A 27,089-nucleotide genomic window follows, 5' to 3' on the forward strand; every position below is an offset into this window, starting at 1 on the left:
CTGAGGAGAACATTCTGGAGGGAGCTGTCGCCTGATTGGCTGCAGTTTGGACTGTACATAATGACATGGACACCTTCCTGCACATAAACAATTGTTTCCTCAATGTAGGCACCACTATAGTAAGAGGGTGCCTACGTTGGTGCTAGGTAGCTAACTTCAGTGCTAGCACAGGGAGAAACGCAGGGGTGCACAGCATTCTCATGAATGCGTCGCATCCCTTTGTTTTGAAAGTTACTGAGCACGACATTAGCCTTCTTGGTTTAACGCCTCGCTCTGCCACTTTCATTGTAAATATGCCCTATTATTTGTTTCTAATGCCGTAATTCATTGAACAAACATGGACGTGGTGTAAGAAGGTGTGAAAATGCAGCCTGCATAACTTAATACGTAAAGGGCTGCCTCTCATGGGTTGGGATTTCCCACACCATGCCAGTTAGCATTTGTGCAGTGCACATGGGGTTTCCAATGTCAGAGCTGGCTGTGGCTCCGCTGTCAACATCACAGCACATCTCTAGCCTCTATTTGAGATAGGAGAACTAAAGGGACAGCACATCAACCAATTTTTGCTGGGTGCCCAGTTCCTGCTGAACATATATGCCACGCATGGTCTTGAACATATGCTATGATAAGTTTGTTACTCTTGAATTTTTTAATGTGATGTAAATTAATACTTTCCCTATTTCTTTCATATTTAGAAACATAACCAATCCTTTGTGCAAATTTCTAAAATGTGGCTTGACTCCGGCAAAAAACATTTTCAGTTTTGGGTATGGGAAGGTAAGAGAAACAATAGAATGTAACAAGTATTGCAACATTCCTTATATTCTACTGTATTTCTTAGCACATGATTGTCATCCTACTTTCTCAGTATGTATACCTTTTTTAAATAGTTATTTCGTCATTATTATTGACAGCTGCATTCTGTTTCCATCAGAGGGTTGTGTATAAAGTAACACCATATATTTATTTCTTACAAAAGCATATGTGACTTGTATTTGTATACAATGCTCAGTCATATTTCATTCAATATATTGATTTTTAATAAATCTGTTTGTTACACAGCCACACATAATGCAGAAGATTAGTACCAACAATAACAAATAAATTGCATCTCAAACATATGATTGAATAAACAGTGTATAGTATTGCATGTCATAAAGCCTAAGGGAATTTGCCAGAAAGCACACTTCAGAGGTGCTTATATCTCATACTCTCGTCAGTAGTTTATCTTTGAAAACTACTGCCATTCTGCAATGAAACTGAAAGCTACTTTCCTATATCTTAAAAATATAGACATAAAACGTTCCTGGTAGGAATAACGACATGAAAGTACACCTTTGCTACAGTATGATTGCTGACAGGGTATATTCATTTCTGATGCTGAATATTTGCAGATATGAAGTGGTTTACATCAGGTACAACCCAAGAAAAAATTGATGTTGAGGTACACCATTAGATGCTGGTATATTTAACTACCACATAATGTTGGTCCTTCTTCATGAATCGCTCCAAATAAGCATTTGTTAACTGACCAATTCTGGGCCCAGGGGGCATGGTCTGGCCATGGACAATGAGAAAAGAACAATTGATGGACAGAATGCAGAACAATGTCATACATTCATCCCAGTACAGAGACGATGGACGATGATGGCAGCTAACTAAGTGAGCTCCATTCGCCGGAGTGTTCTTAGAGATTAGGCGGAATCTTAACTGCCGTGGGAACCTAATCTGTATCAGTTTATGCTACCTCTTCACTCCTGCAACCTCACTGGGGGGTCTTGGCAAAATCAACAGGCCTCCCAATGGCAAATACCAGCAGCCCAGTCCACGGCCGCACAGGACGGCCTACGAATCCATGGCAGGCAGCGTCTCCATTTTGTCAGCATTGTGTTTCGATGGAAATTTTCCCATAAATATAGCCTTTGTCTAAAGCTGAATCTCATATTATTAGAGACTGTATTAAGATGTACTCACTCCTAAAATAAACCTGCCTTTGTACTGGGTAGAGGCATCACACCTTTTCTATTACAGGCTACCTGGGAGAACTCTTTTTTAGACAAGATAGCTTAACCAGAAGTGGATTTGTCCTGACACTGTTCACCTGGCCTTGACTGCACAGAGCTACCGGTCCCCCCTCTGTGACCCCACTGGGGTGTATAGGCCGCTACAAAGTGACCCTGTGACGGTGCTCACCGGCCGCCAGCTCCGCAGCCACGCAGGACGTTCTGAAATACAGCAGTGCGCATCACCATTAACTTCGGGCGGGCCGTCTCGCTCTTCAACCTCTGCAGCTTACTGTCTGTTCTCTCCTGTGTCTGCATTGCTGTGCTGGTCCCACCCCCTGCATTTGGGGACTTGCTTTCACTACTGGGCTCCTTATATGTCCCCCACAAGTCCACCATGTCCTGGGGCTGCCCCTGAGGGCTTTCAACAGCTCTGCGGTCCCTGGCATACCCACAGAGATGAGTCACTGCTACTAACCGTGTTGGGCCGCCCAGGCCCATATCAGTCTGCATCGCCTCGCCTGACCCCTCCAACTCTGCTGGGAACCGCTGGTCTCCTTCACCTACAGCCTTTCGGAGGTTCTCCCCCAGGCCTCAGCCCTGATTCATTGGACCACGAGGCCACAGAGAGATTGGTCACATCGGCCACACTGGCTTAGTTAGAGCCAGGGAAGCTCCCAGTCTTCTTCCCCCCCTACATCGTCTGCTGGAATTTTCTGTGGAGTTTCAAGCCACCCACCCTCACCCCCAGAATTTGCTCAGCCCAGATGTGCCCCTGAGTGGCTACCTACTCACTATAGCTGCTGGTCTCCTTCCACCGTGGCTCATGCTGTTCCTGCTGTCAAAGCCCCTGGCCGTCTGCATCCTCGCTTGGACTATATGAGACCATGGGCACCAAAGGATTGAGCGGCTGTGGAGCTCCGCTATTAATTTTCGCCTCATAGGAATACAATCAGAGATGGGGGGAATTGCCTTTACCAGGGCGTGTGTCGTTGCGCCCCCCATCATCTTCCACACTCTACTCACTGGACACAGCACTGGACAAATGGCGGATGGGGGCGCGCCGCATGACTTGAGCAACGCCACTTGGATGTGTTGCCTTCCAGGTATTGCTTGTCCCACAGAGACTTCTCCTTTCTGAGAGGCACAATTGGGGGCTGTTCACAAATTTGCCACATTCTATATCGCCACGCTGCGTGACCAAACTTCTCTCTTCTTTTCCTCCTGCCTCAGCAATGTCCTCCTGTAAATTCTCCTGCAAATCCTCTCACCAAAAATTCATCATGGAGGCGATCTATCAACCAGGTCCCGTGGAAGCTCTCCCGGCGACGTGTTCCTCCTCGGCAACTGTGGCCATCTCTTGTCCACAACCGGATACAACAATGGACCTATCTTGCAGGAGATCACTGCGGTAGTTCGCCGCTTTGAAGGCAAGGGCTCCAAGATGGAGAGAAGATGTAGCCTAACGGCTAGGGCGGCCGATCGCAAATCTGGGGAACCGGGTTTGAGTCTTGGCAATGACGCTGAACATCCTGTGATTCTGGGCAAATCACTTAATCTTCCTGTGCCTAACAAAAACAGTGAATGTATCCTTGTGTAACGCAACTGGTGCTCATGTAAAGCGCTCTGATACCTTCAGGTCAAGTCTGCGCTTTATAAATTTATGAGAAAATAAAGGATATTGGAGCTCACAGTTGGGACTAAATCCATATGGTCCGGAAATGCAGGCTTTCAGGACAGGGTGGAGCGAGTGAAGCATTGTCTCGAGATCATGGAAGAATGTCTCAACTGCATCCCGTATAGAGACCAGGAATTCTGGCACCTTCCGAACAATTTCACGGACCTGGAAGATAGAGAACAAAGGGACAAAGTCTGTTTTTTTCAGAGTTCCAGAATGTGCAGAGGGCTCGGATAACATGGACGGATCCAGATTACAGCTATGCCTCTGCTAATCCTTGGCTTGGTGGACTATGAGATCCAAGTGGCAATTTTTTTCCAGCTCAACCGTCTCCTCACGGGAATCCAGGCCTCCATCTATCTCATACTAGGGGATTGCAACCTGGCACAGGACGCAGTACTTGATCGAATCACCCCACTGGCTGTAGATAATAACCCGGGTTGGGCCCTCCTAGGGGACGTTACTTCTGACCATGGCCTTGTGGATCTCTGGCAACTCTCACACCCAGACGACCGAGAGTATACTTTTATCGCCGGTTCATGACAGCAGGTCCCGCCTGGACTACTTCTTGGTCTCCCAGCCAGTGGTTGCCCTCTCAAGGTGCTCGCGGATCCTGTAGAGCGAGCTTCTTGACCATTCACCGATCCTGCTCTCTCTAGAACTTACCTCTCCTGGCCATAGACTTTTAAACTTATCACACTACTGTACACCCCAAGGCAAACCTCAGCTCCGAACCCATGTTTCCACTTATCTGGAACACAATAGGGGGTCTGTCACTTCTCACCGGGTCTTATAGGCAGCCGCTAAAATCAGTTATCCGCAGCCATCTCACGAGAGATGTGGCCCTTGCCAACTCCCAGAGGGCAATCTAGCAGAGTGCCCTAGAGGATGAGATTGTGTCCCTCACACGCCTCTACACTGACAATCCCTCGTCCCCTCTTCGCCGCCGCTTGGAGAAAGCCTGAATGGACCTCAACGCCCTGTACACCTCTAAGCCAAGTATGTGCTTGAAAGACTTAAAAGTCGTCACTATGAGCAAGACGAGAATGCAGGACGGCTGTTGGCGGCCCAGCTGTGCTAACAGGAGGTGGCGCTTGCCATCCGGCCATTAAATCCACAGATGGCACTATCCTCAATCGCCCACAAGACATTACCAACAAGATTGTGGAATTCTGCCAGGCCCTGTACACCCTGTGTGTGGCAGATGACCCTGCCCGCCTGGAGGCCTTGCTTGATAGTGTGCAGATCCCCAGCCTCAATGAGTCCAGCATGGATTTACTAAAGGGGGAAATTTGGTAAGACAGAGATTGCACAGGCCATTACTAGATACCCCTATCACAAGGCCCCTGGAGAAAATGGAGTCCCTGTGGAATTTTATAAGTGGACAGGCGAGGACATAGTGGACTACCTCTATTGGGCCTTTCTTGGGGCCGATCAAACAGGCTCCCTCCACTCCATCTCCAATAGGACCTTAATAGGAGTCCTTTCTAAGCCGGGAAAAGACCCCCTACTTTGCTGGAGCTTCAGGCCCATCCCCTTGCATAACAGAGACATAAAGATAATTAACAGGGTGCTGGCACAAAAAAAATAGTGATTCCTATCACTAGGCCACCCTGATGCACCTCAGAAAATGTCATGCGTGCACATGTTGGGCACACATGGCACTTGGAAAAAATGCAATTTTGTGCATTTTTTTAAGGATTTGCAAATTACCACCAACTAAAAGTTGGTGATTATTTGTGATTCCTTAATGCAAAGTTGCATTCTGAGAATGTTTCTTGCATTGCATTAAGGGAATCGCAAATTACGCTTCCCTAACTGCATTTGCAAAATAGGTTATGGCAAAAATTGTGATTACCTATTTTGTGAATGCCTATTGGAATTATACATCCCAAAAGGCTTTTTACCGTTCGCAAACAGGCCAAATCTGCAAATCGGCCTGTTTGTGACCAGTAAAAGCTGTGATACATCTAGTCATACATGACTGGCAGAGGGCCTGTTACCATATGCAAAGTGCTGGCGCTGCTTCCAAGACCATTGTGACCTGATACACATCCTCTGGGATTGCCCCTCTGTACAACCTTTTGTTGCAGGGATTCTGCACAAACACAGAACTATGCGCAGGATTATAGGACCTTTGTGTATAGGGACTGGGTCTCCCTACTACCTTAGTCCCAACGAGCCCAGGACAGACACGCTATAATGTCACACTTACTCTCCTACTCGCACACAGAGAAACAAATGATTAGACACCCCAGAACCAACACTCCCAGATCTCTCTGGAATCGTGGTAACAAGACACACCCTTTCTCTCGCACTCTTGTACAATACAATAAGATCTGACAGAGACACAAAATAGTTTAAAATATTTATTTCCACTATCGTGCCCTAACATGCAGTGTACGTACCACGACAAGCAGGAAAATGCATAGAACAAATATAGTTAGCATAGCAGCTAGTCCATATATCATGAAAGGGGATGTCATAATGAAAAGACAATAGAGCGTAACCTCCCTCCCCTTGCTAAGAAGCAGTATTATTATATGTTATAAGATCTCTGGGCTTTGTCAGTAGACCCCATACCTTAGCCTATAGATGGTAGATCTATATCATAGGTGCTGTTTCTCTTGTCCCTGGAAAGGTCCCTCTCCAAGTGTGTGTTACCTATTTGTGTATCCCACTAAAAATCAAAGTATGTTGTGCAAACAACAGCTGCATCTGTATGTTTTATCCAAGGGCTAAGTTCTGGCCAGAATAACAAGGGGCATTGTTGTTCAACCTTGCACATAATGTTAAGTCAAAATCCCAGGAACATGCAGCGTGTGAACACAATGATGAGATCTCATGTGAAAGTAGCCATAAAAAACTTGTAAAAAATAAAGACATGCGGTAACGTATGCAAAGCAGCAGGCAGGCTGCAATGTGCTAATGCGAACTTAGTGAAGACTACAATGTCCCTATGGGCCATGTAATACTTTTTGGGAGGCAGTCAGAACCAAGCTGAGTGAGACCCGCCCAATCATGTCATACCTGCCTCATCCCTTGATCCTTCTACATGATTTTGCGATCAATCTGGACCTTTCCAGCCTTCAGGGCTGTCTACTACATAGGCTCTCACCACAGCTAAGATCTGCATTCTTTACCACTGGTGCCCTCCCATGATGAATGATTCTTGATGACATGCCAGACAACTTCCTATGAGCGGGTCATATATGACCTACAGGATAAGACGGAGACCGTACTCCTCACCTGGGTGCTTTTTTAACCGGGATGAAGCTCACTTGTCCTTAATTGAGAGTATCCATGTCACCAAAAGTGTGACCTGATATTATTCCACACTGACACTGCTTTAAGAACCCATCTGAAAATGATCCTTGAGGGGGTGTACCTACTTGCTTCACGTTCCTCTCCCACTTCTGCCTATTCCACAACCCTCTTCTTTGTCTTTCATGTTATTCCTCTCATCCCCCATCTCCCTATTCTCTCCCCTTTCCCTCGTGTCCATGCCAACCTGCCTGGGCATGTGGATGCGAGCTTGGATTCCGTTTGCTTTTCCTTTAGTAGTTTTTTTTTTTGTCATGCTATATTCCGCCCTCCCAATCAGATGACCATTCTGTGTACAAATGCGGACTCATGTTTCCTTGATATTGCCATTCCTTGTACTACAAGGTCCCGTACCTCGTGGGCACACCACATGCTATGTACCTAGTACCCTGTTTCATCTAACACTGCGTGTTCGAGGCATGTGGGCTGCTGAATTCATATCTGTGCATAGATCGCCGCCTAGTGTTGGGTCCGGATGATTGCACATTGTTGTCCTGGAAGAGTCTTCGAAGTATCACGAGATAGGTGGCTCCTCCCCTGGACTACAGTGCGCATGGGCATCGCCTCCATCCCCAGATTGTTTTTTTCCGCCATTGGGTTCGGATGTGTTTCGGTTCCCGCTGTCGGAACCGATAGTACTTTTACGTTTCTACTTGAGACCAAAAGGTCTTTAGGCTGGGCGTCGGTATTGTTTCGTTCGGGTTATCTTATTCTCAGCTCCGAACGCTCTCTGCCCCTCCGCGTGCTCTCGGCGCGGACGGGCCTACTCGACGCTCCAAGTTCCTAAACATGGAACGGACTCCATTCAAGAGGTGCCCGGTGTGCACCTCCAAGTATTCGCACCTCGACGTGCACCCTGTGTGCAACAAGTGTTTATCACCGGACCATGACGAGGCCAGGTGTATGGCCTGCTCAAAGTTCCGGTGCAAGAAGACCCTGAAGCATCGTCGGGCCGCTCGACTCCAGGCCCAGTTGTCGGCGCCCCCTGCGCCCCCGCCGGACAACATCTTTGAAGCATTTGAAGACAATGAGAATGTCTTTCAGGTTTCGGACTCTAGCCCTGCGTCGGAGGGAGAGGACTACGACGCGGAAGATGAGGAGTTTGATGAAGCCGGCGACGAGGTAGGGGACGACGATGGGGCCATTGCCACCGTGGGGGATAGCTCGGAGGAAGAGCACCCCCAAACTGACTCAGGGGTCGATCCCCAACATACGGCCCAGGTCGAGGGATCGCCTTCGGGCCTTACCCAAGACCTTGCTAATAGTCCAACTGCCCCGCCTCTCGGCCCGGCCGCGGACATTTCTGAGGCGCCACTCCCGTTGAAGAAAACGAAAGTGAAGCCATCGGGATCAACACCATCGGTTTCGAAACCGAAAGTGAAAGCTCCACTGGTGGGGCAGAAGGCTCTAGAGGTGTCAACACCTAAAAAAGTCAAAATGGCCGACTTGAAAGGCCACGCCAAAATGGCCGACCACAAGGCCTCGGGGTCGACGCCGAAGACGAAGGTGGCCGACGCGGCTGCGTCGGCGCCGAAGATGGTCGAGGTCGACGACCCGAAAAAGGCTCCAAAGAAGCGCCAAAGCGATTCCAAGGCTCCGGCTGTGCCGGCTCCGACCGTCGGGGCCAAGGATGGCAAGGTGTCGACTCCGAAGACGCTGCCCCCGGCAGACTCGACTCCCGACTCAGGGAAATCGCTCGAGACAGTCAAGCCCTCTCCATCCTTGACAAAGAAGGTCGTCGAATCCCTCCAACGGATTCGAAACGCTGAGGTTCCCGAACCAGAGGGGGTGAAGCCGAAGCCCGCATCGAAGCCGACGAAGGCGCAGACGCCTATTCGCTACCCCCTGCCGCCAAAGTCAACGCCGAAGGCCTTCGCTCCGAAGCAGGGGGCGGACGTGCCCTCGAAGGAGACGTCGACGTCCAAGGCAGCTTTGGTGGTGTCGAAGCTTCGGCTCCAGCCACTCGCGGAGGAAGAGCGTCGAGAGGTCATCATCGACGCCAATACTGGGAAATTGTCCCTCCTCAAGAGGAAAATCACCACGGAGCCGGTGCTAGAACATTTTCGGATTCCTCTTAAGAACAAGAAGGACTCGACGGGCGCTTCGGCCCCTATGGAGCCTTCGTCTCCCAAACATGTGGAACGTTCTCCAACGCGTTCTAACGCGGGGGAAGGTGACGATGAAGAGGAGGTCGAGTACAACTATCCGGCGTACTCGGATCCGGAGGAGGAACATGAACCTTGGTCGGCCGGAGCCGACCCAGACGACCCGCAATCGGGTCAGGAACCGCAGCTCTTTGCGGCAAAGACCTCACCGACGGAGGACTCTGCAGCCTTCAACGCCTTGATTGAGAGGGCCGCAGCTAACCACAATGTCGAGCTCCACTCAGATCCTGTGGATGTGGACTTTTTGTTTGACACTTTCTCAGTGGCCGAGAAGTCGGTCAAGACATTGCCAATGCTCAAAGGAGTGCTAAAGCACGCGCCGGAGGTCTTCAAGGAGCCCACTCGGGCGCGTGTCATCAATCCTCGAATTGATAAAAAGTATAAGGCAGCGCCCTCGGATCCAACATATATCAAGGGACACCTGCCACTGGACTCTTTGGTTGTATCCAACGCTCGGAAGAGGGCGAATTCACAGACAACTGGTGACGCTACTCCCCCAGACAAAGAGTCGAAAATATTCGAGGCCTCGGGGAAAAGGATTGCTGCGCAGGCAGCTAACATCTGGCGTATTTCTAACACGCAGGCCCTACTTGCACGCTACGATAGGGCTCACTATGACACCCTAGAGACACTGTTGCAGCACTTACCTGACCAGTACAAGGAGGCTGGGGAGATGTTAATTCAGGAGGGCAAGCTAATCACTAACGCTTCCATCAAATGTGCGCTAGATGTGGCTGACACTGCCTCCAGGGCAATCAACACTAGTGTGTTGCTGAGAAGACATGCATGGCTTCGAATATCAGGCTTTAAACCAGATATACAAACAACCATACTCAACCAAACTGTTAATCCTGACCACCTGTTTGGCCCCGAGGTGGATGCGACACTGGAAAAAATGAAAAAAGACACAGACACTGCTAAATCTATGGGGGCCCTCCAATCTCAGCAGTTTCGGGGTGGTTCCTTTCGCCGCTCCAATTCCAGAGGCACCTCCAGGGGTCAAGCATCGCAATCCACCCAGTATTATAAAGGCAATACCCAGACCTCATACACCAACAAGGGTAGAGGTGGCTACAGAGGCAACAATGTCAAGGGCAGGGGACGTGGAAACAATAGCTCCAGGTCCACCGCCGCCAACAAGCAGTGACGTCTTGTCACTGCCCCCCGACCACTCAACACCGGTCGGGGGGAGACTCCAGCAGTTCCTGCCGCGTGGAAATCCATCACCACGGACAGGTGGGTGAGATCTCTTATCCAGTACGGTTACTGTCTGGAACTTACTTCCACTCCACCAAACATTCCTCCAAGAAGCCGTCCTATGTCCGGCGAGCACTTGCACTTGTTGCAGCAGGAGGTCACAGTCATGCTGCAAAAAGGGGCAATCGAGCTCGTTCCACTGCAAGAAAGGGGAACAGGGGTTTACTCCCTGTACTTCCTGATCCCCAAAAAGGACGGATCCCTCAGGCCCATCCTGGACCTCAGGCCCCTCAACTGGTATATTCTCTCGGAGCACTTCCATATGCTCACGTTACAGCAGGTTCTCCCTCTGCTTCAACAGGGGGACTTCCTGGCCACACTGGACCTAAAGGATGCATACTTTCATATTCCCCTGCATCCCTCACACAGGAAGTATCTCAGATTCACAATCCTAGACCAGCACTACCAGTTCAGGGTTCTGCCGTTCGGGGTCACCACAGCGCCAAGAGTCTTTACAAAGTGCCTGGCGACTGTGGCGGCGCATCTGCGACGCCAAAACGTCCACGTCTATCCTTATCTGGACGACTGGCTCATTCAGGCAAGGACAGAACAGCAGTGCGCAGACCACGTGTCCCGCACTATTCATCTCCTGCACGATCTGGGATTCTCGCTGAACTATCCAAAATCTCATCTCCAGCCCGCCCATGTACGGCAGTATCTGGGCGCGACAATAGACACGCTGGCAGCCACTGCGCAGCCAAATTCAGTGAGAATCGCCAGCATCCAGACTCTGATCCAACGATTCAGACCTCAGCACTCGCTTCCAGCGAAGGTGTTCATGCAGTTGATAGGCATGATGGCCTCCTGCATCTCCATCGTCCCGCACGCAAGACTACATATGCGTCCGCTTCAGGAGTGCTTGGCACGTCAGTGGACTCAGGCTCATGGGCAACTGACAGACCTAGTGTTGGTGAGCGGTCGGGCGTACAACTCTCTGCATTGGTGGAATCCACTAAACCTTTGCAAGGGCCGACCGTTCCAGGAGCCTGTGCCACAGATTATCCTGACGACGGACGCTTCTCTCCAGGGATGGGGAGCGCATGTACTCCATTACACGGTGCAGGGACTATGGACACTACAGCAGAGGAAGATGCACATCAACGTTCTGGAACTGATGGCAATCTTCATGGCTTTAAAGGCATTCAAAGTACATCTGTCCAACAAGGTTGTGTTGATACGGACGGACAACATGACGGCCATGTACTACATCCAGAAGCAGGGAGGCACACACTCTCCGCAGCTGTCTCATCTGGCTCAGAGCATGTGGAAGTGGGCCATTCAGAGGAACATCTTCCTCATGGCGGAGCATCTCCCGGGCAAAGACAACCAGATGGCGGACCTGCTCAGCAGGCACAGCCACCAAATGCACGAGTGGGAGATACACCCATCAGTACTCCAACCGTACTTCCAAAGGTGGGGTCGTCCAGAGATAGACCTGTTCGCCACAAAGGAGAACGCAAAATGCCAAAGCTTCGCCGCCAGGTTCCCACACCCGCAATCACAGGGCAATGCGATGTGGATGAACTGGTCAGGCAGATTTGCGTACGCTTTTCCCCCAGCACCTCTGATACCGCTGGTGGCACGCAAACTCAGGCAGCACTCGATGACTCTCACTCTGGTTGCTCCAACGTGGGCTCGCCAACCATGGTACACCACGTTTCTGGAACTCTCCGTGGTACCGCATCAAAGGCTTCATCTCACCCCCAGCCTTCTGACGCAGAGCCATGGCGACATTCAGCACCCAGATCCGCAACAGCTCAACCTGGCGATCTGGCTCCTGAAGTCCTAGAGTTTGGCTACCTCAATCTTCCCCCCGATTGTATGGACATCATTCGGGAGGCAAGGAAGCCCACTACTCGAGCTTGTTACGCAGCCAAGTGGAAGCGTTTTGTCATGTACTGTGTAAACCACAATATTGACCCACTGGACGCTTCCATTCAGAACATTATTTGGTACCTGTTCCACCTGTACCAATGCAATTTGGCGTACTCTTCCATCCGCATTCATTTGTCTGCGATGGCAGCATACCTTCAGAATAGGCAACACCTATCCCTTTTTAAGGTCCCTGCTATCAAGGCTTTCCTGGAAGGACTCAAAAGGGTCATTCCACCGCGGACACCACCAGCCCCAGAATGGAACCTCAATGTGGTTCTTACAAGGCTGATGGGTCCTCCCTTTGAGCCACTGCACTCTTGTGAGCTTCAGTTTCTGACTTGGAAGGTTGCTTTCTTAGTAGCAATTACATTGCTACGGAGGGTTAGTGAGTTGCAGGCGCTCGCCATCCAGGAACCTTTCTTCCAAGTACACGCTAACAGGGTGGTGCTCCGCACTAACCCTAAACTCTTACCCAAGGTGGTATCTCAATTCCACATGAACCAAACAATTGAGTTGCCAGTGTTTTTTCAAAACCCAGAGTCACTGGCGGAGCGGATGCTCCACACCCTTGATGTTAAAAGAGCCTTGATGTACTACGTCGACAGAACTAAAGATTTTCGTAAGACCAAGCAACTCTTTGTTGCTTTTGCCTCACACCACAAGGGAAATGCTATCTCCAAAGCTGGGATCGCTAGGTGGATAGTGAAATGCATTCAGATCTGTTACGCTAAAGCTAAACGCACTCTCACAATTCCACCAAGAGCCCACTCCACCAGAAAGATGGGGGCCTCTATGGCTTTCCTAGGTAACATTCCCTTAGAAGATATTTGTAGAGCAGCTACATGGTCTACCACACACACCTTCACTAAGCATTACTGTGTAGATGTGCACTCTAAACAGCAGGCAGCTGTTGGCCAGGCTGTTCTCAAAACGCTTTTTCAAACGGCTGCAGCTGGCACGGGCGGCCGCCGCTAATGGAGGGACTGCTATGTATTCTATGCACAGACATGAATTCAGCAGCCCACACGCCTCGAACTGCAAATGCTACTTACCAGTATGCATCTGTTCTTGGCATGTAGGGCTGCTGACATTCATATCGCCCGCCCTCCTCCCCGGCGCCTGTAGCAGCTGCAGTATTTTCTTTACACATATTTTCATACTCTTAGCATAGGGCATCACTCACGTGTGTCACTCCATCTCTGCCAATGGCTAAAAACAATCTGGGGATGGAGGCGATGCCCATGCGCACTGTAGTCCAGGGGAGGAGCAACCTATCTCGTGATACTTCGAAGACTCTTCCAGGACAACAATGTGCAATCATCCGGACCCAACACTAGGCGGCGATCTATGCACAGATATGAATGTCAGCAGCCCTACATGCCAAGAACAGATGCATACTGGTAAGTAGCATTTGCATTTTCGTACAGCGTTACTGTTTAACTTTTGGTACGTTATGTTCCTCGTCCCTTCTTCCCCTATCCACTGTTTTGTTTTAATCTTGAAATGAAGAATTGTGAAACAAATTTGGGCTCAGATTTACTAATCTTTCATGCAACGCAACCCAGCAAGGCAAGTTGTTATGCTGCATTGGGTGAAGGAGAGAGAGCTGAACTGTGCCATATTTACAAAGATATGGCACTTTTCAGCTGTCTCCCTGTGCTGGCTCACTTGCGGTTGCGTAGCACCAATAGAGGCACCCTTGCAGCATGGTGCAAGGACGTCTTTGTTGTGGGTAGGATTGTTTTGAAAGCAATATATGTATTTCTCCTTGTTATGTTGAGGTCAAGTAGGCGCACCAATGTGGATCAATCCCAGGTTTATTAACTTTCGTAAATCTGAGATTGTGGCAAAATACATGTGTGTATGCACAGGCATGCCCATGCTCCACCAGGGTAACACCACCCACTATACGCCATCAAAGGCAGTTCAAGTCAGCAAAGGGCACAGTTGTGTGTTACTGTGTGAAAAGTGAAACCAGCAACTCAAATATAAATTTGAGTAGCTTTGTACATGTCACTTAAGCACTTGTGTTGCCTTACATTGATTTGCAAGGTGCAAGGAGAATGCAGGTGTTTAGTACATTTGGGCCCTGGTTTCTAGCTGTATCCCAAAATCACCACTAGCTTGTGGTTGGCTGTTCTGTTCCTAGATGGAAGGCACGATTCTCATGGGTCCATCAGCCAGTGTTTGAGCCTCAATGTGCACAGGGTGTGTATGGGTGAGCCTTTGTAATAACCCTGAATAACTAAAGCATCAGGTTGGGTATGTTCCAATAGCCTGTGTGTAAAATTATATTTTGACCTATAACCTACAGCTTCACTGCATCTGCCTTTTCAAAAAGTGCACTAGTGACCCACTGTCTTTATTCCTTTAGCTGTGTTTCACCGGAAGTAGACAACTTGCTTATTTGGCTTCTCTCCCAGTAATTGAGGAAAAAGAAGTTGTCCAAGCAGATGATGAGCCAACGTTCTCTTTTTGTGGTGGACCCCATATGACCATGACCAAGTGAGTTCCATGTAATATGTTTACAGCTCCTGAACAGTTTGATTTATGATTCAAAGAACAAAGCTTCAACGGTAGACTTTTAGTTCTGCACCTCACCCCAGTTTCATCATTTCAAAAATGGAGCTACAAGTGGGTAAGCACTAGGCAATGAAGTTCAAAATACGTTTGTTGTATGAAACGTCTTTATTTCCAATCAGTACCTCCCATATGTTAATAACACATTCAGCTCAGCCAACGTGTTTCGTTCTCTCAGGGAGAACTACATCAGGGCTGAAAATAACATGTAAAAAGGCACCAAATCAAAACACAAAAGGAACAGAATCACAAATAAAATACGGGACAAAAAAATGGCACAGGATTTGAACAGATAATCACTATTAGGTCCAGATTTACAACCCCCTTGCGCCGCCATTGTGTCACTTGTTTTTGACACAATGGTGGTTCAAACAATGTGGCCAATTTGCAACGTGACACATCCAGGGAGATGCGTCACATTGTAAAGACCTGCATCACATGATTCCTGCGTCAGGTATAATGTATGCAGGGTGGGCTTTCCCACTCAAAAAGCCATGTAGAACTAACGCAGTGAAATTATCAACTTTTCACTGCATCACTCTGTGCCTTCACTGCGTCAAAATCCCTGCGCCTGCTCAGACTAGGCCTAAGAAATGGCGCAGGGCTTTTTGAATGAGACTCACCTATGTGTTGTGGCGCAGTGCAGGAGTTGCATCACTTTCTTGAGCAACTCCAGCAATTAGTTACTTTTGGGCCAATAGATGCGTCAGAATTTCTGACGCATCTATTAATCCTTGCGCCATGGGACACTGTATTGTAAATACAGCGCATCAATGGAGGCGCAATGGCATTTAGCGCAAGGAAACGGACGCCTTATTTCCTTGTAGATCTGCCCCTTAGACTTTAAAGATTTGAAAAACACTCATGGACACTTATCATAAGACATGTAACAGAAAGAAAAAACACCCTTTTATAGGTAGAAGCATTTAAATGACTAGCAGGTACATGCATCAAAGGATTTTGCGATCGCAAACGGTGCGAATCGCAAAAATCGGCCGTTTGCGATCGCAAAATCTGATTTTGGAATGCATGAAGGGTGAAGGCCCTCGCAATTTTGAGATTTGGCAAATATTTGCGAATTCTCAAATTGCGATTGCATTTAAGGAATGAGGTTGAACCTCATGGTAATTTGCGAAAACTTTGAAAAATGCACTTTTGTGCATTTTTAAAAGTTTCATGTTGTGCACACACATGCCCTCATGTTATAATTTGGGAGATCAAGGTCCTAAATCTTAACCACTCACCCTCTTTATAAACTAAGGAGAGCCAGAAAAATGAGTGCCCACCACACTCTAATGCCATTGACAATCCTGAAAGTAAACCAATAATAGTGGCGATCCTAATTCCACACGACTAAGCTCTCTAATGCAGTGTAAACAAGTGTAGTATAGGAAAATGCCTTATGAGTTGCCATGCTCAATATTCTATGTATCCCAGTGGTTCTGACAGGGTGGCTGCCAGGGATAATGCGAGATGATAATAGCCCATATATCTTCACCTATCAAAAAATAAGTCATTTGTGTGGGAAACAGGTTACTGTATATTCAGATGTAAGTGTCAGCTCCCTCCTCCCTTCCTGCTCAGGAAGTGCCATCAGAATGCAGATGAGTATGTAGTAGACACACCTAACCTTCCTATGTTTGTGGCTGTCTGAAGGGAATGCACAAAGTTTAGCTGTCACTCACCCCAGACGTGTATTGAAGACAGACTGCAGGCACACAGAGCAGTAAGACCAGAGAAATGCCCACTTTCTAAAAGTAAGGAGGAATGGCAACCGTCTTGCACTCAGTGAACAAGTGTATAAATTGTTGACAATTCAACTATGTTAGTACGAAAATAAACTATGCGTGCAGCGGGGGGGAATAGGCTCTGCAAGCCTATTGAGAATATAAGCAAAGAGTGCCAGATAAGAATCTGGTTGTACCGGTGCACTGCTGCCAGTCACTCAATTTGAGTGTACTAAATTAAGCAATAGTATAAAACATATTTCACAAACATTATCATCATTATTCCAATTATAGCAATAAAGCAATTTCAAACAGTAAAACAGAAATGGTCCTTTTAGTTTTGAAACAAAAGTCTTTATGTAAGTTCAAGTCATTCAAATTTCAAATTCAAAGGATGAGATCCAAAAGAGTTCATGTTGAGTTTCAAATCATAAATCCCAATGCATTTCGGGCAAAAACAACACGCCCTTCGTCAAGGGAATCTGAACAAAGTAACATATACATGTCAGACTATCATTATTACAAAGGCAACAGGCTGAAAAACATAGAATCAGTGGCCCCACGTTAAAGTCATGGAGTGATAATAAAGTTAGAGGGTTCAGAAATTAGGAGCAAGAGTGAAATAGCGTGATCATAGGTGCAAAAATGGAAAGAGAAAGGAACGTCGAGGGTGCCGAATTTACTGCAATGCCATTCACATTGTACACAGTAGGACATATCATGGAGGAAACAGGTCAGCCAGTTCAATACATTGTGGGGGAACACAAATATCTCCACGATACGAGACCACTTTTTGGGGGCAGCCCCGGGCAACATATTCTGTCTTTTCCCTGAATATGCACCAGTCCATACTTGTCTACCATGCCTCCAGTGTGGGTGGTGTTGCTGCTCCCGAGGCCAGAGTGATGTTTCTTTTGGCCAGCATGAACCCCAGATTGGTGCACTGTGTTTGATGAGCATTCAAGTCAGTCGGCCCCCATATGTTCAGTAGACATCTACGTGCTGCTGGGTGAATAGCGACTGCAAGTATTGCTCCCATTACTTCATGCACTTCCCTTCAGTATACCTGAATGTGTGTGCACTCCTGTTGGACCTGCGATGGGCAAGCCCAGCACAAAGGGGGTAGCTTGGCTCAAGTGACAAGGCAAGTGAAGGCTTTAGTGCTATGACCCAATAATAACTCCCTCTGCAGTCACACCAAAAAGAAGGACACCACACCACTGCTGTAGAAAAATATGATTCCTTTATATAAAAGCTCTCTGTTGTGAATAGGGTTCAATTGGGAAAGCACATACACATTTCTTTTAGTCACAAATCTTCTTCTGAAATAAATACTATAGATAATATCAGGAATAAATATCACCAATAAATAGAATAAATATCACTTTTGCATAGCAGAATAAATACTGGTTCATTTAACTAAACAAACACATGTTCATTCTGGTATCGCTGCCACCAATTAAATACTTCAGAAACATTACACTTGCAGTACGTTTCAGTTTGGAAAGATAACTCTTACAGTTTGTGTTGGTTTCAATGATCATGCATACGGGCTTCTCTGGGCACAGAATGAGTTTTAGGACTCTTTAAGGTTCATTCGGGGAGTATGCGCGTGTATCTAAAAGGCAAGGAAACACAGTGAATACTTCATTTGCACTCTGCTGCCACCGGGATGAGATCTCTGCTTGCCGGTGGGGTCTAGGCGCGCCTATGGGCTTTGTCACCGCTAGCACTCAGGCGGCACCAGTTCAAAGTCTTTAGACTGATGAACGGGCTGCCGGAGAGGTCACACAATCTTCGCGCGCAGTCAAATAAATGCCGGTTCACAGTTCCTTCACAACGCTGCACCCCACCTGAAGAAACGGGCCTACCTCGCATCGGCTGCAATCAGGAAGCGATTCAGTCAGTGCACAGCACTTCTCAAGCCAGCAACGAGGTTCTCAGGGGCTCCACGGACCTCCCTCCAACTTCCTCATACGGGGGTGGTTCCCGCCCACTGCTACAGCTCCCGATTCACTGGGGAGGGGCAGAGACACTAGTCCCGCCCAACGAAGGCCGGCCTTTCCCCGCCCCGGCGCACCACCTCACCTTCAGCCCACGCAGGAAGCATCTGCGCCGGTGGGGCTCAGAGACGTCTGAGCTCCTCGCTGGAGGCGCCTGTCACGAAGGGGGCACTGAAGACGATCGCGGTCGCGGCGAACTTGCTCTCGCCTCGCGACACGCGGAGTCTGTCGCAATTCACCACCGGGGGGACGGGGTGGCACACGGAATTGGCCACATTCTCTTGGGGGTAATGAGGCACTCGCTGGGCAGGCGCTGTAGGCGCAAGGTCACCGCTCACGCAGTTGACTGGAACGCCAGTCAGAATCAACGCCAATGACCTTTGCTACTCTACTGCCCGCGCTATCAGCCACCTCAGGGGTCAACAGGGCAGGTGTCAATCTAGTGTCAAGTCTGGAATCTCCTTCTTCTTCTTAAGGTCAAATCTTGTTCAATCTCTCTAAAATGGCCGCCAGGGACTGGACCTTATATAGCCAGTGCCCTGAGGCGCTGGCACGAGCCAGAAGGTTCTAGAACCTTCTCTGGCTGTGTCAATGACATGGCACTTTTGAGGTGTATTTAGGACCCTAGCAGCCACCGTACTGTGGTTCTAGAGCAGCCATTTTGTGTACCTGAGGGAAATAAAGGAATTCCTGTCAGGAATGTGCGCCAGACAAAAGGGCGCCAAAACCTCGAAAGGCCAGAGTTCATGGAGGCTCCAAGGGGAGTCACTCACATGAGGGAAAAGGATGTCCACCATTTTAGGGCCATTCATACAGGTTGCCAATCCCGATCTATAATGCCACAGGTTACGCCAGACGCCTTGTAAATAGGTGCCAAAAACCTTGTGAGCAACTGGGCGTCAAGGAACATCTAGCCCCATGAAATAGCACATAAAAAGTCCTGGCACACAAAGAAAAGCGACAAATTTTGGGAGGACCAGGGGAACAAAAGAAATCATAGTGGTGAGGGGACTCTCAGAAGCAGACGGGTCTAACAACTCCCATATGTAAATATAAAGGTGCCTATTTTCCCACACCTTCTGCGACAGTTCTCTGTTCCTGCTCTACCGATCTGTACCAGTCGGGGTCCGGTCATATATACCCTATGCAGGATTTTTTTTAACAGTTTTTATTAGAAACAAACTGCAGCAATAATGACATTACATAGACACCGCAGCAGGGTGATACAAGATTTTAGCATTACATTACTACCTTCAATCCATCAGGAGCACAGAGAATTACACTCTATTAACAGCTTAACAATTACTATGAGGGTTGCAACTATGTCCCCGGGTCAGGGAACACCACTAGTTCTCATTGTTCTTAGTTGCCCTGAGTCTGTGCCATCATCTCCTCATCTTCCCCCTCCAACATCGAGAGTCTCTTCCCTCCTAAGTTCCACCGTGGGAGAAATGAATATCTCAACCCTGTATTTGTTCCAGCGTCCCCACTTCTGATCCCATTTTCGTGGACCTCCTCTTCCTTTTTACACTGTTTTTTCCGCAATCATGGTGTGGTCAATTTTTTTTGCCCAGTCCCGTAACTGTGGTATAGTGCCCACCCCCCACTTCTGGGCAATATTCTGTTTCGGTGTACTCCACCCCATAGTGGCCCATGATTGTTCAGCTTGTGTGAGGTCTGTTGCCTCCCAGATATTGAGGAGACATAGTGTTCGAGATGGCTGTATAGGTTTGTCAAAGTCCGTGTTAATTGTTGGGTAACGTCTATCCAGTATTGTTGTATGTGGGGGCACTCCCTTAGGATGTGCATGGATGTACCAGTTTGATTACAATGTCGGAGGCAAAGTGCATCAGGGTTCCTACCTAACCTAAATAACAGTGTGGTGTCAAAAGAATATTGAGCTGGACTAGCCGAAGTCGCATTGGAATGGCCACCTGCCGAGGGAGGCCAGTGCCTCTATCCAGTCCTCGTTGGTAATTCCCACAGGTCTATCTCCCAACTCGCTCGTAGCTTCCGCATTGGGTCGGTCCAGGTATTGAACAATTTCTTATATGTGAGTGAAATGGCCTTGCGGTCCAGTGGGTCCAGCAATAGTCTTTCCTCAAGAAGAGAGGAATCCGGGAGGGGGGTATCTTTAGGGAGGGCAGAGTCAATGTCATTGCTGACCTGAAGATAACGGAAGAACTCCAACGGTGCTAGTTGATATTTGAGTTAGAGGTCCGCAAACGAAGCCTTCTTGCCCTTAACCCACATATCACCCACAGTGGAAATCCCGATCATGTCCCAGTTATCAAACCCCTCACAGGCACTGAGTCTTCCCAAAATGTCATGTTCCCACATAGGGGTAGCCTTCGTTAGGCACCCCTGCCAACCCATCCGCCGCTGGACTCCATGCCACACTTCCACTGTACGGGCCGTGGGGCCAGTCAGGCGTAATTTTCTGGGGCTGTGTGCAATGCTCTACTGTAACCTCCCTTCCCCATTAGCCAATAGTCGGTGCAGAAGCTGGGATGGTCATGTGGCCCAAAAACCCATTTATTGATGGCAGTTAAATGCTAAGCCTGATAGTAGAGGCGCATGTTCGGCAGCCCAATACCCCCATCGTACCATCCCATGGTGAGTTTATTTATGGCTATCCGAGGTGGCTTGTTATCCCAAAGTAAGTCTCTTTCTGCTGCTTCGATCTGCAAAAAATAGGAGTTAGGAACCGGAATAGGAGTTTTTTGCAGGGCATAAAGAAAGTATGGCAGGGCGAGCATCTTTAATAAAGAAGCACGTCACAGAAGAGTTAGGTGAAGTTTCTTCCAATGGGTGACATCTGATTTAAAACTCTGCAGCGGCCCCAACAGATTCTGTTCATAAAATAGTGCTGCATCTGTCGTTATAAAAATGCCACGGTATCGAAAACTATGGGACTCCACAGGAGTGTCATATCCTCAAGGACTTTGCGGCGGGTCTCCCCGCAGAGAGAATACATATGGGATTTGCACCAGTTTATCTGGTATCCAGAGTGCGCCCCAAATATATGGAAAATATGGAGTACGCGGCGGAGTGAGCGCATTGGTGAGGTGAGATAAAGCAGAATATCATCCGCATAGATTGATATGTGGTCTTCATGATCGTTCGTCCACTTAATGACTCTGATACCTGAGTCCCCCCTTATCCCAACCGCCAAAGGTTCAAGAACCAGGGCAAAAAAGAGCAGCGATAACGGGCACCCCTGCCTCGACAAAGGGGGAAGGAAGTGGAGCAATGATTGTTCACTGAAACGTGCGCCATGGGTTGCGTGTATAATAGTCCGATCCACCCAAGCAACTTGGGTCCAAACCCTATGCGGGTTAGAACCGCAAACAGATACTCCCATGCCACGGTGTTGAATGCCATTTTTGCGTCAAGCGCAAGCAAGATCCCTTCTTCCTCTAGCGTATCCACACGGCCCAGCGGGCCATGGATTCAACACACGTTTCGCAACTTATTCCGACCCGGCATGAATCCTGACTGGTCCGGGTGAACTAGGTTGGTGGGATAAGGAAGCAGACGATTAGCCAACAGTTTGGCCAGAATTTTGGCCTCCACTGCAATCAGCAATATGGGCCGGTACGATGTGCACTCATCCACCGGTTTACCGGCTTTGTGGATAACCACAATGGTGGCCGCACAGATATCACCTAGGAGGAGGCAAATCTCATAGCTTTTATTATATAGAATAGCAAATTTGGCGCTAGCTTCAGGGCCATGGGTTTGAGCAGTTTGCTAGGAAGCCCATTAGGGCCCATCGCCTTACCCGCGCGAATGTCCGAAATTGCTTTCTGAATTTCGTCAACAGAGATGTCAACGTCCAAAGCCTCCCTACCTTGTTGGGAGATACATGTTACCTCGACAGTAGCGAGGAGATCTGCGGCTGTCGGAGCTTGTGAGTTTTGTGGAATTCCATACACTCTTTCGTAGTGGTTCGCGAAAGTCTCAGCAGTGCAACGGGGGTCGGTAATGAGATCGTCATCCTGCCCCTTAATTGCACGCACCCATCTCGCTGACTGTTACTTGTGTTCCAGCCATGCCAATAGTTTACCAGTTTGCTCGCCCTGCTAGTATACTCTGTGACGGGTGGCAAGGGCACGCCTATTGCGCCCTCCAGGAGCAGTTGCCTATAATCCTGTCTCTTTAAATTAAGACGGAGCTGAGTATCCGGATCATGGCCTTGGGAGTTGGCGCTCACAAGGCATAAGATCTCCGTTTCCAATTCGATCACCCTCTGGTTATGAGTTTCTTGAAACAGCACAATATCAAGCCCCTGATGGTGGATATACTACAGCACAATGCCTCTCTTAATTTTGTCCCCTAACCCGTTGACATTCCATGTAATAAGTTTAAGTCCCTGACCTCTTGCCATTTGTCTCTAATAGTAATACAATGGTATTAAACCCTGTGCGGCATCTTTCATAGCGGCTCTTAGTTCGTTACCACGTAGTACAATGCCTTGAAACTTAACATCAGTCACCTGGTTACTGATACTAGCCAAGATGTACATATAGAAGAAGCTGTTTGTCCTACTGCAAAAAAAATATTACAACAACACCCCCCAACAAGTCAATCCCGAACTTACCCATACTTTTACGAACTTACCCCCCTCTCTGCCTCCCTGCTTAACGGGACTAGAACCGCCCGTCCCCCCCACCCTTAAACAACTCAAGGGAACATGAGCTATCCCACTCCCAGTTCATCCACATTCAATCAATTGGTGCCTGGTCTCCCGGGCAGAGCCCACCCCCAAGACAATGTACAGCATCACGGCCCAATCCGGCTCTCTACTATCATCTTACGGTGCCCTAGTCAAGGACCATCGCAGCAGCAGCCCCATTATAGGAAATAACACCGGCCCCATTATAGGAAATAACAACCGTCAAACCGCTAAACATGATGAAAGAACATACCAATTACAACTTTAAGTAGGTCATTCGAGCTCTGGGTCACTCCCTTAAACAATTGCAGGTTGCAGTACACATCTATCGGGGATTCCACCCCCACTCTCCCAACCAAATCTGTATTCATTGTTCCCACAGTTAGAAGGCTGGGACTCCGTGTCCGTGCCCTGAAGCATTCAAGAAGGCCTCTAGGGAACATGATTAATACCACATAGTCTTACCAGCCTCCAAGGTTAGCACTCCCTGTGTGTCCCTGGGAGTCAGAGTCGGAATGTGGAGGAGAGCGTCTGTGCTGGCGTCAGTCCTTGGCATCATCGGCAGCCGAGAATCCTTTCTTCGCCTTCTTTTCAACCGTGTGCCAACCCTCCAGCCAGTCCCAGGCATCCTCCGCACGAGTGAAAAACCACGGCTTCCACTCTCAGCTTGAAGGGGGACATCATTGCATATTTACTGTGCAGGATTTTAAGCTGTACCAGCCTTAGTCATGCTGGGATTGCTAACACCCGGGGGGAGGATATCGCCTCCTGCCATTCCTCATCATCCACTTTTAAGCCATCTGTTAACCATTTCTGCTGTAATACGGAAAGAGGATCCTCAATATTATATATTAGTTTGTTATAAGTCAGTGAGATGGCCCCTTCTGGGAGGTGGCCATCTATCCTCTGGGGGGGGGGGGGGCCCTTTGGAAGGAGTGAGTATAGTGCATGGCGAACCTGTGTATAGCAAAAATGCTCAGTGTCAGTCAGCTCATGCTGTCTTTGGAGAGCAGCAAATGTTTTCACTCCTCCCTTCTCCCACATATCTTTAATTTGTGAGATACCAATAATGTCCCTTTTATCAAATCCCTTCGAAGTCCACAGATTTCCCAATTGTACGGAATCCCATAGGGGGGTAGCCAACGTAGGTCTATGCTCCCATCCCAGGGATCTGTTTGCGGCACGCCACACACTGACCGAATGACCGGTTGGGCCCGTCAAGTGAATCCGGCCAGGAGCCATGATTGATAGTTGCCGGATACCCAGCCCAGTAATATTTCTTTATATCAGGGAGGCTGGTCCCTCCATCATACCATTCCTATGTAAGTTTACCCAGGGCTATACGTGGCTCTCCATTCCACAACAACTCTTTCTGGAGGCTTTCGATTTCTTTAAAATATGTCAATGGAACAGGATCGAGTGAATGTTGCAGGGTATATAGGAAGCGGGGTAGAGAAATCATTTAAAAAAAATGCAGCCTTACCCAGGAGGGAGGGGGGAGGGGGGGGGGGGGGATTTCCAACTGGCTATGTCCTGTTTTAATTGTAATATTGGGGAAGCACATTTTTTTCGAATCAAAGTGCGGGATCTAAGGAGAGAAATTTCCCCAGATATTTAAATCCCGTGGCACTGATCTGGATAAGGCAAGTAATCCTCCCTGGAGGACATATTGGTGGGACTTAGTCCAGTTGATCCTGAACCCAGAATATCTGCTGAATACTGCCAATATGTCTAAAACTGTGATTAGGGATTTTTGGGGATAAGTTAGGTTGAGTAATATATTATCTGCGTAAAACGAGACGCGGTCCTCCCATTCAGGTGACCAGCGCATACCTCGAAAAACTGGATCCCTTCGGATCCATGCCACCAATGGTTCCAATGCTAAAACGAAAAGGAGGGGAGAAAGCGAGCATCCCTGACGGGTACCCCGACTCAAGGCAAATGTGTCTGACTTTGTATTATATTTTTTTAAACAATTTTAATTATTAAGATAATCAATGCATTTCCAGGATAACATAGTTGGCATGACATGCAAATAGATCACAGTATTAAATATACAATATTTCCCCCCATTTCCATAGTTCCACATTTCCAGGACAACATAATTGGCATGACGTTTAAATAGGTCACAGTAGTTAGATATACCATTTTCCCCACAGTTCTCATAGTCCCACATGTATACGATCATTTTCTAACAATCTGCTTTGCTTAGTGTATTCAAGCACTTGCATCCGAATCAGAGTCCTCAGGAGGCGGTGGTTCACATATATTTCCCCGAGAGGAGTTCCAGCACCCCCAAACCTTTTCCCACTTTTTCGGACAGCCACAGTGAATAAAAACTGACCTTGCCGCTACCAATGCCAGATTCATACTCTTACACCACTGGGCAAGAGTAGGGCCCAGTTTGGCGTGTCTGATCGACCGATTCTATGTAGGAGCACCCTTGTATAGTACGTACGGTGGAGAATTTTAAGTTGAACAAGTCTTAATGGAGTAGCCGCCTCTCTAGGAGAGGCCAGCGCCTCCCGCCAGTCTGCCTCGTCGATATTTCCCACCTCCCTCTCCCATTTGGCCCTAACAGTCTTTGTGGGGTCAGGTCTATTATTAACAATTTTTTTATATGTCATCGAGATGGCTTTTTTCTTGAAGATGGTCCGTAAGGAGTCTGTCCTCTAATGGCGAAGATTCCTCCGGGGTCGTGTCTGGTGGTAATACTGACTGCAGAACGTGTCTAATCTGCATATTGCGGAATCTTTCGGTTTCAGCCATACCATAAGTGGCCTGCAGATGCGCGAATGAAACTACCTCACCCTTCTGCCACAGGTCCCCCACTGTTGATATTCCTATGGTGTCCCAGTTGCTGAACCCCTTGGTGTTACCCAGTATTCCTAGCTTCTTTGTGTCCCATAGTGGCATTGCCTGTGTGATCACTCCTTCCCACCCCAACGCGCGCTGAGCCACAAACCATATTAGTATTGTGTGCAGTGTGAATGCCTGGTGATGGTGTATTTCCTTTTTTTATTATAGAGGGCGTTCATGATCCCTGCCGGTGCCAGAAGATGTCGGTCCAGCCTAAACGCAGGCTCTTCTTGGGGAACATACAACATGCGTCTGACTTTTTATTATTAACCACAACTTGTGCCAATGGCATCCAGTATAGGAGGTGTATCCACTGGATAAATTCCAGGCCGAACCCCATTTTCCGGAGCACAGCTAGTAGATAAGGCCATTCAATAGTATCGAACGCCATAGTGGCATCAAAGGATACAAGAATAGCTGGTTATAGGATCGTATCTGCCCTACCTAGGATACCATGGACTCAGCACAAGTTCAGTGGCGTGTTCCGGTGCGGTATGAAACTGGATTGGTCCGTGTGCACGAGGCTCAATATAAGTTTAACTAGGCGGTTAGCCAGTACCTTAGCAAGAATCTTAGGTTCGGCATTAAGGAGTGAGATCGGTCTATATGAGGTACAGTCTGTTTTGGATTTGCCTTCTTTATGTATAGTTACAATGCTGGCTATTAGTTGATCCTTTGATAACTCCCCTCTCTCCCTATTTTCCTCAAACATTGCTTTAAGGTAGGTGGCTAGCTTATTGGGGTTAAGTTTATATAGTTTGATTGGAATGCTGTTAGGACCGAGGGTCATTCCTGAATTTAGCGATCTGATCGCCTGCGCTATTTCGCCTGCTGTCAAAGGGCTATCTAATAGTTGTTGCTGTGTCAAGGAGATGGCGGGAAGTGCTATGTCCCACAAGAGTTTGGCGGAATCTTCGTCGGTGTAGGGAGCTACCGAGGT

At 48.2% G+C, this 27,089-nt stretch overlaps 1 protein-coding gene across 1 annotated transcript in view; it reads left to right on the forward strand.

The window, feature by feature from the left end:
• Nucleotides 1-27,089, forward strand: part of TEX14 (testis expressed 14, intercellular bridge forming factor) — a 1,917,691-nt gene that overhangs the window by 396,001 nt on the left and 1,494,601 nt on the right. Inside the window, exons 5-6 of the mRNA XM_086954052.1 lie at nucleotides 696-777; nucleotides 14,677-14,807. Coding sequence (XP_086810178.1) covers nucleotides 696-777; nucleotides 14,677-14,807 — 213 coding nt within the window. The remainder of the gene's footprint in view (nucleotides 1-695; nucleotides 778-14,676; nucleotides 14,808-27,089) is intronic.

Source organism: Lissotriton vulgaris, chromosome 2_1, assembly GCF_964263255.1.
Source record: "Lissotriton vulgaris chromosome 2_1, aLisVul1.2, whole genome shotgun sequence".
Lineage (NCBI taxonomy): Eukaryota > Metazoa > Chordata > Amphibia > Caudata > Salamandridae > Lissotriton > Lissotriton vulgaris.